General features: G+C 34.6%; 3 protein-coding genes across 3 annotated transcripts; 1 reads left to right on the top strand and 2 right to left on the bottom strand.

Annotated features, from left to right (window-relative positions):
* Window positions 1–848: 848 nt before the first annotated feature.
* On the top strand, window positions 849–1,412 carry LOC141613661 (agamous-like MADS-box protein AGL61). Its single transcript, XM_074432405.1, has one exon. The coding sequence runs from the start codon at window positions 849–851 to the stop codon at window positions 1,410–1,412; it is 564 nt and encodes a 187-aa protein (XP_074288506.1).
* Window positions 1,413–4,787: 3,375 nt separating this feature from the next.
* LOC141613660 (uncharacterized) lies at window positions 4,788–5,947 on the bottom strand. The gene is made up of 3 exons (XM_074432404.1): window positions 5,523–5,947; window positions 5,289–5,427; window positions 4,788–5,117 (listed from the first exon to the last, which is right to left on the bottom strand). Exons 1-3 carry the CDS (start codon window positions 5,945–5,947, stop codon window positions 4,788–4,790), a joined length of 894 nt encoding a protein of 297 aa, XP_074288505.1.
* A 1,196-nt stretch (window positions 5,948–7,143) lies between these two features.
* On the bottom strand, window positions 7,144–7,828 carry LOC141613658 (uncharacterized). The gene is made up of 2 exons (XM_074432402.1): window positions 7,375–7,828; window positions 7,144–7,166 (listed from the first exon to the last, which is right to left on the bottom strand). The coding sequence occupies exons 1-2, from the start codon at window positions 7,826–7,828 to the stop codon at window positions 7,144–7,146; spliced, it is 477 nt and encodes a 158-aa protein (XP_074288503.1).
* Between the last annotated feature and the right edge of the window lie 5,250 nt (window positions 7,829–13,078).

The raw sequence follows: 13,078 nt of genomic DNA, 5'->3' as shown, positions 1-13,078 counted from the left end.
TCTAAGAATAAACGTAGAAATTTAAAATTTAGTATGAATTTTGATTTTTAATTGTTTTTAAATTTATCTAGAAGTTAAAAAGGCCAAACTTTAATGTTTTTTATGCTAATTTATTTTTTATGTAAATATTTTTTAATTTGTGTATCGTTTTAAATGGATCATTATACGAACATGAATTACCCTCTTAATTAAACACGTCATACTACATGGAGGATTGGTGACATGGAATTTTGGTAATGCAAGGTGGCATTTAGTAATACGAGGTGGCATTGTCTACATGGCTTTTAAGGTTTACCCTTTTAATAATATTTATAGATGAGCAAAAATAATAAGATTCAATAGTTGATCAATAACAACCGATATTTATTTTTTTGAAAAAAATGTACTCCATATTGTTATTACAGGGGCTCATTATTTGAAATGTCGAGATAAGCCCGCAACTTTTGTTAATACGCCTCTGGTGAGATCCATAGTTTCAAAATAAAATACTCCCTTCATTCCATTTTTATTATCCCCTTTTTCATTATATGATGATTTAAGGAATGATGATGAAATACCAATCCTACCCTTGAAATTAAAGGGAATGGGGACATATCATTGGATGAAGAGGGTGGTAGCTTAATTATCTAGGGGCAATATTGGGGTTAAAACTTTTCCTTACTAAGTCTATAAATGGGAGAATAATTAAGGGATAAATATTTGAAGGTAAGGGGACAATAAAAATGGGATGGATGGAGTACCATGTTTGCCTATAACTTTTTCTATATAAATAGCACAATGTAACATATACTTTTCTCATATACATCTAAACCTAAAATTCTCTTTGTTTATTTCTAGTCTTCTCAGTCATGGTGAAGCCAACAAGTTGGGGAAGGAAAAAAATTGCCATGAAGAAAATTAAGAACAAAACCCACTTAGGTGTGACATTCACAAAGCGTCGGAGTGGTATCTTTAAGAAGGCTAATGAATTAGTCTCTTTTTGCGGCGCTCATATTTCAATCCTTATGTTCTCCCCAGGTAAAAAACCTTATTCTTTCGGTCACCCTAATGTTTATGCTGTACTTGATCGACTTCTTGGTTATGACGTAAAGCCACGAGGTATCGATGTCATTGCGGATAACCAGTCAAGTGATGGCTTTCACAAGGCTAAGATTGATGCATTTAATGAACAACTTAAAGAGATGGAGAGACTAGTCGAGGTTGAGAAAAAGACTGCTAAAGAGTATAAAGAGCGCGCCGTACAAGATAATATTATTGCCATGATGCCTAGGGAGAAATTAACAAAACCACAATTGATGCGGCTACGTGACAAGGTTAAGGATTTTCAAGTAAAACTTTCTTCTGCTATTCTCCAGAGAGTTTCAGGTGAACACTCCAATAATTTGAGTCATAACTCGCTTGAGGCCAACTAAAGTTAAGTTTGCTGATAAATAAACAACTATGGTTCGAATCTTGGATCATGGAACTTTTAGGGTTACATTTCTATGGTTACATGTATTATTAAACAAAGATTTCATGAGAGAGTGAAATATAATACAAAGATTTCATGAGAGAGTGAAATATATGTATTCATATTTTTCTAGATTACTACATTGTTCTTTATGTTGGCATCAATTAATGAAATTGAGTTTAATGTATGTATGATGGTTTAAGTTATTAAATTATACTATATATTTTAAGATCACTCATTTTCATCACACGATCCATACTCATGTGATTATGAATCTCATGTACCATCTTTTTCTAATTTGCCAACGTTGGTTGAGGTATTAACTACTCAACATAAACGCCTATGTACAATACCTTCTTGATTCCTCTGTCTTTTAAATAGAGCATTACAATTTTGTTTGTCAGAATTAATAAGATTTGTTGAGGATCGTCATTACAATACATATTTTAATTTTGTAATTGGTTGTATTTTGAGTTTTGTTCTTCTAGTTTACAAATTTCGACATCTTAGTATGGATTGTTATTGTTGTAGGCGCGTTGATTGTTTTAGAATATAATAAACATTTGAAGTAATAAATACATGATTGTATCAGTATTTATATTCAAAAAGATAGTTGAGCTTAAAGCTACGGAGAGCAGATTCTCTGTCCATTTTGTGTCTCATCTCGTGTCCCACTATACTTTTCTTGTGACACATCATTAATTTAAGAGAAGTTGCTATTAATTTTATTATGTGAATAATGATGTGTCGAAAGATAAAAACAATAGGATATAAAATGGGACATAAATATAGGACATGTGGTCTCAACTCAACGCTACGCTAATATAAAGTGATATATTAACTTTACTTGTTTCATATTCACACGGTAACTTACATCATAGATCAAGGTGCATATTTTAAATAAATTCGTATGGATTTGTATGAAATGGACATACTAGTTTAAGAACTCGATAATTTATTAATTATCTTTTTTTAATGAGCAACACCAAATGAATGACCTCAATTTTTTTTTTTTATAGTTAAGGACTTGAATTTTCAAAGTATACAGTTAAGAACTTCACTACCAAGAGGCAAGAGCCACCCATCTTGTCATTAACTTTGGATAATCTGCCGATAAAATACTTTAGAAATCAAATACAGTACTTTCTTTTCTTATACCGTACAGTATTATTTTATTTTATTATTAAACAATCAACGCATTGAATCTCTTCACCTTTGTCACAAAGCCTACATAAATAACAAACTGCTTCAATAAACTCTTTATATTATTTGTGATGAAATTTCTTCAATGAACTTTTTTCACAAGACAATATCATTGTAAAACAATAAACGGATAAATTATCTTGGTCATATGAATATTGCCCTTCGTGTAAAGTGCACATTTAGTACAATATCATTCATTCATATCAAACCCACAAGTTACCTAATATTTCTCAAAAGGTAGAACATATTCATGAATCATTCCCTATTATTTTGTTCTTTATGGACTTTTAGTGAGAAATTTATTCGGTAAAATTATTTTGGTGGATTAAATTTTCTTTACTAGTGCTAGATAATAACCTTAATAATAGGTGGTTCGATATAATATCTGAAATTATTACGACAATATCATATTAGGCAATAGGTCTTGGACTCTTGGTATAGACGGGTGGGGCGAACAGACGGGTAAAGACCTCTAATAAAATGGGTAGGGGGGACAAGGTGGGGCAACCCCCATGTGCTTCCCACTTTATGGCAAACGGGTATTTTGTGAGGAAAAGTGGTATCCGTCTATACGTATAGACGGATAGTGTCCGTCTATAATGAGAATTTGTGCATATTAGGTAGAATACTGGTCGAAAAGGTTAAAGTGCATTGAACAATTTTCCGACGGAAATTAGTCGAAATTAAAACCCAAAAGTAAAATTTTCAGTCTCACACTTATAGCAACTGAAGCAGTTGGAAGTTGAAACAAGCGATTGGAAAATTATATTTTCAACCACATTCCATGCGGTCGGAACTCAGAATATACTCGTTTTCTAGTAGCGAGGCTTATGAGTCATTTACTTGTGATGAACAGTGAACTATATATTGAGAGTTTGGCATTAAATAAGAATAAAATCAAATGTTTTACCAAAATTATGACTTAATTGTATATGAAAATTAAAGTATGAAAGCAAGTGAAATGAAGGAAGAAAGGTTATAGTGTATTTGGACCATGCCACATTGACGTATCTATTGGCAAAGAAAGAAGCGAAATCAAGGCTTATCATATGGATCCTATTTTTACATGGATTTGGCTTAGAAATGCGTGATAAGTCTAGAGCTGAAAATGTTGTGGCTGAGCATTTATCTCGATTGAGATATAAATAAGGAAATGATTTCCCTCATGATCTCTCCTTTCGTGATGACCATTTACTTGCTTTTACCTCTGATACACCTTGGTTTGCTGATTATACCAATTTTCTAGTAGGAGGTATCCTACCTCTCAATCTTAAGTGTTAGCAAAGAAAGCGATTAATTTCTAAATGATGTGAAGCGCTACTTCTGAGATGATCCATGCTTATTTCGTGAATGTGCTGACGGTATTTACTGACGTTGTGTTACAAAAAGTGAGGTACAGTCTATTCTCACTTATTATCACAAGCCGCCTTATGGAGTATACCATGGCCCCTTCCAAAACATTTGCGAAGGTCTTTCAGCTCGGTTTCTATTGGCCGGCCATTCTCAAAGATGTTAATGTTTCCGTCCAAACTTGCGATGTTTGTCAGTGCAAAGGTAGCATCTCTCGACAACATGAGATGTCTCATACGGGAATTCTGAAAGTGGATATATATGATGTTTGGGTACAGACTATCAGAGACCGTTTCCCTCTTCTCGTCGGAATGCGTTACATGTCGTCGTTGATTATGTTTCCAAATGGGTAGAGGTTGTAGCTTGTCCTACGGATGATGTTAAAGCAATTATAAAACTGTTACAAAAGACTATTTTCCCTAGGTTCAGGGTCCCTAAAGCTCTTCTCTTTTTTATGAAATGTAAGATTCCATTAAGAACAAAAAACTATTACAACCTAATACAATTTCAAGTACATCGCCATTTTAAACACCTTTTTATAACATAAGGGTTACAACTCTATTCTAAATCTGTTTAACCATACATCATTGCTATTAAGGCTAAACCCACTAGATAAACTGACCTTTATCTCACTCCTAATATGAGCTAGGATAATCTCAGGCCTCAATAAATGACCTTCAACCCTAGCCGTATTCCTCTACATCCACAGGTGGTAGTGTACTGCCAAGACAACACACACCAGCACCCCTTTCTTCAGTTGCGAACACTTATGATTTCCAACCCATTAAATTAAGTCCAAGTTGGGAAACACCACATGGCACAATTTGGCATCCTCATTGATTATCTTCCTGTTGTACTCACAAGATGAAAAAATATGAGCATAATTCTCAGACTCCCTACCACATAGCAAATACATATAATCTAATGCAATACCCAAGGAATATAATTTATCTTTCAGTTGTAAGGCATGTCTAGCAATCAACCATCCTAAAAACTGGTGCTTAGGAATACACAAATTATGCCAGATGATTTTTTCCCAAGTCACACGTTGAAACTTCTGCCTCAATAACTCATACCTACTACTAAAAGTGTAACCTTTAGTATCCAGCAACCACTGCCGATTCAAGTAACCAGGAGCAAGTTTATCCCTAACTCTGCATATACTCTTCCAACCCCAGATAATATCACCATTAGGGTTGTAATCTATCCGCGCCTTCCATTTTAAGTACACTTGGTTACTCCATTTAACCCAAAGTCTATCAAGACAATAATACACCCATCATACCAACTTCCCTATTGCTGCCACATTCCAGCTGAAGCTATCCTTGATTCCAAGCCCACCTTTAGTTTTTGGAGCACAAATTTTCTCCCAACTCACCAAAGACACCCTGAGAAAGTCAGCCTTGCCATCCCACGAATAATTTCTACAGAGAAATTAATCTAATTTAGGACCCCGTTTGGAATAATGAAGATGTTGACCCAATAGCTTTAGATGGCAGTTAGGACTGAGTTAACTAACACCAATCTACCAGCATAGGAGAGTTTCTTTGTGACAAAACGCCTAATCCTTTCAACCAGTTTTTGAACCAGTACAGTACAGTCTGCCTTAGATAGTTTTCCACATGTGATGGGAATTCCCAGATATTTAAAAGACAATTGTCGTTCACTAAAGCCAGACACCGACAAAATGTCTCTTTTCAGCCAAGATTGAACCCCTTTGAAATAAGCACTAGTTTTTGTGGAATTCATTTGGAGGCCAGAAGTATGGAAACAAGTAGAGAAAGACCTAAACATGACCATAATAGAACTTATGTCACTCTTACAGAATAATAGAACATCATCAGCAAATATAAGATTTGAAAGTTTAACCTGACTACACATAGGATGAAATTTAAATGGCATTGTAGCAGTAGTAAAGGTCAAAATTCTACTCAGATATTCCATTGCAATGGTGAAGAGAAGAGGAGATAATGGATCCCCCTGCCTCAATCATTTGGCCCCCTTAAAATGCCCAAACATCTCACCATTCAAGACCGAAGAATAGGATGCAGTTTTCACACATTCCATAATTAAGTGAAGTGGAAAATTTAAGGCAGATATCATCTGCTCTAGGAAATCCCAACTTACTGAATCATATGCTTTTTTCAGGTTCACTTTTAGTATAAATCTAGGAGGCACAGACTTCCTATTATAACATTTAACCACATCTTGACATATAATGATATTTTTTACTATACTTCTCCTCTGAATAACCTCGCCTTGATTGTCACTTATGATAATTGGCAAAACAGAGGAAAGTTTATAACATAAAATCTTTGAAATGCATTTATAGTACACTTTACAGAAGGAAATGGGTCTGAATTGTGTAACATTTTGACGTAAGTCACATTTTGGAATCAGACTAATTAGAGTGTGATTAATATGTTTAAGAAAAGGAGGGCTTGACATTCAGGATATTAAAACTTGGAATAAGGCTCTCTTAGGGAAATATGTGTGGTGACTTGCTAATAAAAAAGATCACTTATGGGTAAGATGGGTTAATCATGTCTATATGAAGAATGTTTCTTGGACTGATTACATGGCCCCTGCAGACTGCAGTTGGTCATGGAAAAAAATTTCCCATACTATGAAAACTTTTAAGCAAGCCTATACTGGCCATAAATGGTTGAACAAAGACGTTGAATATTCAGTAGCAGCTGGGTATGATTGGTTGAGAGATGCACATCCTAAGGTGGACTGGAGATTTCTATGATGGAATTCTCTTAATATTCCAAAATGTTCTTTGATCTGTTGGGAATTTATGCATCAAAGATTGCCTACTAGAGATAGGCTGTTTAGATTGCACATGCTGACTGATGTGACTTGCCCCATTTGTCAGCTTCATAATAAAAGCCACTCTCATCTGATGTGTGAGTGTTATTATGCTAAAGCCTGCCTGAGTCTGTTGCAGCAGCAGCTTCAGATTACATTCAAGTTTCCTGATTTGGTGGCCTTGTATTCAGCTGGAAGAGTTACAAAACTGCAAAGGAAGTAGACAAGAGCATGTCATGTTGCATTAATCTATTGGCTATGGAGAGTTCGAAATGAGGCTTGGATGGAACAGTTTGTGAGAAGTCCAAAGATGATCATTAAGCAAATACTTACTGAAGTGAAAGCTCGCTTCCTGAAGCAGAATAGAAGTACTCTACTGACTAGGGATAGAGGTTGGTTTCAAAAGCTATAGAGTGTTATGCTTAATCTCAATATTTTTGTGCTTATTCTTTTATACATCTTTATAAGTAAACTTGTAAAAACTGCATTATTGTTTGCCCCCCTTTGATGATTAATATACTTAACCTTTCCCAAAAAAAAAATATGTTTAAGAATCTTACCACTATAGAAGAAATCTGTAATGACATCAATGACAGGACCTCCTACAATATCCCAAACATCTTTGAATAAGGCACTAGTAAATACATCAGGTCTTGCTGGTTTATGATTTGGGATAGAAAACATAACCTTCATGGCCTCTTCTTCTGTAATAGGAGTCAGGAGCATATTATGATGATCAAGAGAGAAAAATTTCCCCATTTGGATCACATTTGATGAGGCTGGGATAGTGGAAACAAAAGAACCCATAAGGTTATGATGAAAAGATAAGAAAGCCCCTTGGATGTCAGCAGTCTCTTCAAATAAGATACCATCAGCATCAGAAATTTTAATGACTTTATTCTTTACTTGCCTGCTTTTAATAATGCTATGAAAATACTTTGTGTTGCTATCTCCTTTCTCAATCCAGGTAGCTTTTAATTTCTGAACTAGGACCTTATAGCATGCATTCTCCATGTATCTAACACAACTAGCAGCTTCAATTTCTTGTTAAATAAGCTCAGGATTCTAAGGATCTCCCCTAAGCTTATCCTGGACAAACTCCATCATCATTCTTGCTCTAGCAGTGTTATTTTCAACATCATTAAATTCCTCTTTATTTAGCTCTTTTAGAGCCCACTTCAAACTCTTAAGTTTTTTTAACCAGCACAAACATCTTAGTACCATGCAAATAAGTGTTCCAACACTCCTGCACACACTACTTGAAATCAGGTGTTGCACTACACATATTATAATATTTGAAGCTCCTTCTTTTCTTAGCAGCATCTTGCTTCTCCTAAACACCACAAGAGGTATGGTCAAAGACTCCCTCACAATAAAAGTGAGCATAGATATTCCAATTCTCATTTAACCACTCTTGATTTACCAAAACCCTATCTAGCCTCCTATAAACTCTAGTTGATGCTTCATGTTTATTGCACCAAGTATATAATGACCCATTAGCAGGAAAGTCACTCACCTCACACTCATCTACATAACTTTTGAAGTCATCCATTTCCTCAATAATACTGATACAACCCAATCTCGCAGCAAGCACCAACACTGTGTTAAAGTCCCCACAGGTGACCCAAGGTCCACTTATTATGTTCTTAAAACCACATATTTTATCCCATAAAGGGTTTCTCTCCTAAACTCCATTAAAGGCGTAAATCATAGTAATCGAGAACTGATAGTCCATACCCAGAACCTCCAAGTGAATGAACTGAGCATTGTATTCAATAATATTGACTCTAAACATGGTAGGATTCCACAACACTCAAATCCTACCTCCTTTATGGTATTGTGTATTAGTGGTTAAGCACCAATTACTACACAGATTATTTCTTACTCCATTTACAGACTGGGGTTTTACCTTCGTCTCAAGGAGGCTAGATAGCCTTATCTGGTGAAGATGAAGGAAACATTTGATGTTATTTTGCTTACATAGGCTATTCAACCCCCTAATGTTCCAAAATCCCCAATTATACATTACCCCCAAACGGAGGTAATGCACTACCACTCGTGCCATCGCCGACTTTAGGAGTCACCAAATTTGACAGCAATCAAACCTGAATCAATGATCTCTTGCCTACTGAGTCTGATGATGTTTCTAGCAGGAGTATTGACCATTTGATACTTCCCATTTCTACTCCGGGATACTTGGCATTTGTTGGGTAATTCGGTTAGAACAGGAGTAGCAGCTACTTTCACGTCAGGTGTTGGAGGGGTGACAGGAATAACAGGAGATGCTGATTTGTTAATCTGCTGCTTATGAAGCCATTTCTTCTTTCCAACAGGTTGCACCTGTAAGGTTCATATACCTATTATTATACTCTTCTAATAGTGAACTAATTAAGTTCTTAATTTGTGTTCCTTAGATCTAGTGCATGCATAACAAAATAAGAGATTAATAAGAAAAATAATGTCCCTTACATTATTATTTTCGGATTTATGGGCACAAGTAAGGTCTCCTACCTTCACTTGTTCTTGAGCTATAATGAGTATTAGGATGATCCTCCAAAATCCCAATGTAGAGATTCTCCTCTTGATTGCACCTAAGATTTAACCCTTATCACTACTAAATAATATTTGCTAGATATTTAATTAGTAGTCTACCTTAAAATTGATTACTAATACTCATATATTACATTAATAATATTAGTAATGTTGTTGAACAATTTGGATCATCATTTCTCAAGTTTTTAGAGAAAGATGAAAGAGTAGAGAGAAAAATGCATGCGATGTGTATATGAATGAATGTGTAAAATCAAAATAAGAGAACAATTCTCTTATCATAAGAAGAGGCAACCGGTGGGAGCATTGGCAAATAGGCCAAAAATTGGCATCTTGGTTTTTGCTTTTTGCCTTCTCAAAATTGTAGGTGTAAGGCTATGTTTCAATAGGTATGATTATTATAATTTTAACCATTAAAATAAATCACCCATTATCCTCTACAACCTACAATATTTCGGTCCATATGTATAAAATGGACTACCATTTTAGTTTTGTCAATTTGTCATTTGTCACACAATATGTCACATGTAGTATGTTACATGTTATTAATTAATTTAATGCATATTTATCAAATAAATATCATTTTATAAATTAATTAAATTATATACAACAAATTGACTAGTGATTCTTGATCACATAAATAAAATGTGTCATATAATTATAATTCACAACATCTTGTAATTATAAATAATCATTCATTCTTATCTCAATTGTTTCACAAACAATAATCAATTTTAGTAATAAAGTCTTTAATTACTAAAATAAATCTTATTTAATCACATTACAATAAGATATAAATATTCTCTCTCACAATTGAATTGTTTAATTTTAAGGAATTGATTAACTTGTATCTTCATACAACTAATCAACTTTACTGATAAGGGCATCATCCTTTAGGTGTGACCTTAAAGGATCAACTGACCACCACCGTCCTACGACAGTAATGTCAAACTCTAGCAAGCCAATCATTACCGATTAATGTTGATCAGTTGACTATATAATTTATCATCCCTTTCGTATTCTTATTATGAGATTTAATTATAATATTAAATCATGTGATCGCACTATTGTTGAGGACACATACTCCAACAATCTCCCACTTGTCCGAGACAAGTGTACGTCACCAATTCTCTTTTCCTATTACAATCTCCCACTCAATGCAAGGTGTCTCGCAGGTCGTACTTGCATTTGATCATATCTTCAGTGGTTTCCTCGATCTGGAGAGTAACTGTCTGACCGAAATTATCTACCATAGATACCTTCCGAGCGTGGCCACGCATTTCCAGTTCACTACTCCTCGAGTGGCCTTGAGATTTTAAACAACCCTGACAAGGGGGTGGACAATTCCTATCACACCATTCCCTTCGTTTAGCCACAGTTCATCATAACACAAAATATACTCATTTGACCTCATTTAAGGCAGTCGTAGAGCATAAATCAAAGCCAATCAGAAATTGTGCCAACTTGGGCGAGTAGTCTCTAGTCATAAGAATTGACTCATAAGAATACTATAGCAGCTCTTGCCACGACCAGGCTTTATGAATTACCAGAACTCTATAAGTGGTAACTCCCCGACAGGGTGTCCCATACAGTCTGCCTATGTGATCAACTAGTCATCCCATATGACTCTATGGCACTTGAACTTGCCATCAATCGCATCACACTCTAGTCACTTCGAGACTTCACCTCATATAAGTAACTAGGGGCGAATACAATGTCAATCCAGTTTACTTTAATGGTGTTCATTTTGTCTCTAAAACTCATTTGGATTTAACAAAGTAATGGGTGAGTTTAATAAAACTCAAACTATAAATGCGATTATCATATATGAATAGTCAATACACTATTACTACTTCATATCTCATAATCTATAGTGTTTCTTTAACACTAGTTAAAATGCAATAAAAGCTTGGCAAGTGGATATACCCTATATCCATATATTCCAACTTTATCAATTGCTATTTCCTTCTATTCAATGTTATTTCTAATAACTTGAATTTATCTAAGTATTTGTCTAGTCTTCTTACTAGACTTGGGCTCTTTAACTTGAAAGATGCTCTTACTGTTATCGCATAACGTGTGATAAAGTCATTTGTTAAGGGATTCACCCTTAATCCCTACGTTGACCATTTTATCACAATTTACTTAGATTCCTTTTGTAGAATTTGCAATGCGCAAAACTAAAACACTTTTCTAGTCTCTTACTCCTAAGTCAATAAGGCATCCTAGGATTTCAACAAATCCTTTTCGGTTTGGAAACTAAAGTTTGTGCAACCCTTCAACACATAACTTAGTTTATCATCCAAACTTATGAACGAATCCTTAATTCTTCTCAAGAATCTCAAAGGATGTTCTTTAAGGCTTTCACAAGACCATCTTATGAATTGACTTGTTATTGACTTATTATGCTCCAAGCATATGATTCATCACAGCGTGCATTTAATGGCATACATGATCGTTCTAATGGCGGAACCATTAGCAATCGATTTCATGTATCAACAACTTAATAGGTTCAGTGAACGACTATGACTCCATCATAGTAATTCCACTTTCATCAACATGAATAACCTATCCAACCTTGTCAATGTTTAATCTTATCATCATAAGACTCTCAAATCTATGCCAATATTCTCTCACATAGATTCAAAAATCTAGAATACATTGCACCTTTTCCTAGTCTCCCAATCACTCTTTCACAGAAGAGAGCATTGGTACATTATTCTCAATAAGTAATATGTTATTAACATATAAGACATAGAAAAATAATTCTGGCTCCCACTTAACTTCATGTATAATCATGATTCTTCAATCATGTGAATGAAACATTCTCAATTATCACTTGAACGAAAAGTATAATCCTTTTATGCTTGCTTAAGACCATTCTAGGATCACTTAAGAAAGCTACGCATAATATGTTAGGACTCTTAGATCTTTATCTAAGGTTTTGTGTTCCATACACATCCTTCTCTAAATTCCCATTTTAGAAAAGCGAATCATCATTTGCCTTCTTCATTAAAATGAAATGTGGCAATTCCTAACATAATTTATCTTGATCAACATCTTCATGTTAATCTATGCATTTAAGTACTCTAAAGCTCTATTTACTTTAAAGAGGCCCTCGCCTTAAAGTAAATCTACTCTTGAGTAATAATTTTCGGATTGTAATGCTATGGCTCGTATGCAATAAGGTCGATTTGGGACAAGGTCATAATACCATTGCTTTCGCAAAGCAACATTTTAACAACAAGACATGTGTGCTAAACTCTCACTGAGCTATACTCCCATTCTATCTTTATAGATTATAGTTCCATTACTTTCACAAAGTAACACTTTAACTATAAAACATATTTCTAACGATCCAATCTACTCCCACTCTATCTCTCAGAAATACATCTATCTTCTTGAGAAATAGCTTTGTGAGTTACAAACATATATATGGTGGAGTATTTGGAGTTTCTCAAGACTAACGCATTAGCTCATAAAAGACCAGCTCTATCATGGCAACTTGATTCATGTTATATGCGAATCTGATCCATGTAATTTGTTAAATTGACTCTCTATTTCAGGTATTTCCTGGTTGACCATCCGCTTAGAATTACGTGTCCATTTTGGATTGCAAATTCCCAAAATTGAGTTCAATAACTCAAACCAACTCATATTAATTTGATCTTTATGGGTAGTGACACTAGGTCATAATCCATATTTAATAAATCA

This window comes from Silene latifolia, chromosome 11 (assembly GCF_048544455.1).
Source record: "Silene latifolia isolate original U9 population chromosome 11, ASM4854445v1, whole genome shotgun sequence".
NCBI classification, from domain to species: domain Eukaryota; kingdom Viridiplantae; phylum Streptophyta; class Magnoliopsida; order Caryophyllales; family Caryophyllaceae; genus Silene; species Silene latifolia.
Note: the sequence above shows the minus strand (reverse complement) of the source record. Positions and strands in the feature narration are given on the sequence as shown.

Excerpts from the sequence above, each read along its gene's own strand:
- LOC141613660 (XM_074432404.1), bottom strand. The coding sequence starts at position 5,947 with ATGGAATATCTGAGTAGAATTTTGACCTTTACTACTGCTACAATGCCA. Across the intron at positions 5,428-5,522 it reads TCCTATGCTGGTAGATTGGT|AAATTATTCGTGGGATGGCA; the intron begins GTTAGTTAACTC and ends ATTTCTCTGTAG. Across the intron at positions 5,118-5,288 it reads TGGCAGCAATAGGGAAGTTG|TGGTTGCTGGATACTAAAGG; the intron begins GTATGATGGGTG and ends TTGAATCGGCAG.
- LOC141613658 (XM_074432402.1), bottom strand. The coding sequence starts at position 7,828 with ATGGAGAATGCATGCTATAAGGTCCTAGTTCAGAAATTAAAAGCTACC. Across the intron at positions 7,167-7,374 it reads TACAGATTTCTTCTATAGTG|GAAGCGAGCTTTCACTTCAG; the intron begins GTAAGATTCTTA and ends ATTCTGCTTCAG.
- LOC141613661 (XM_074432405.1), top strand. The coding sequence starts at position 849 with ATGGTGAAGCCAACAAGTTGGGGAAGGAAAAAAATTGCCATGAAGAAA.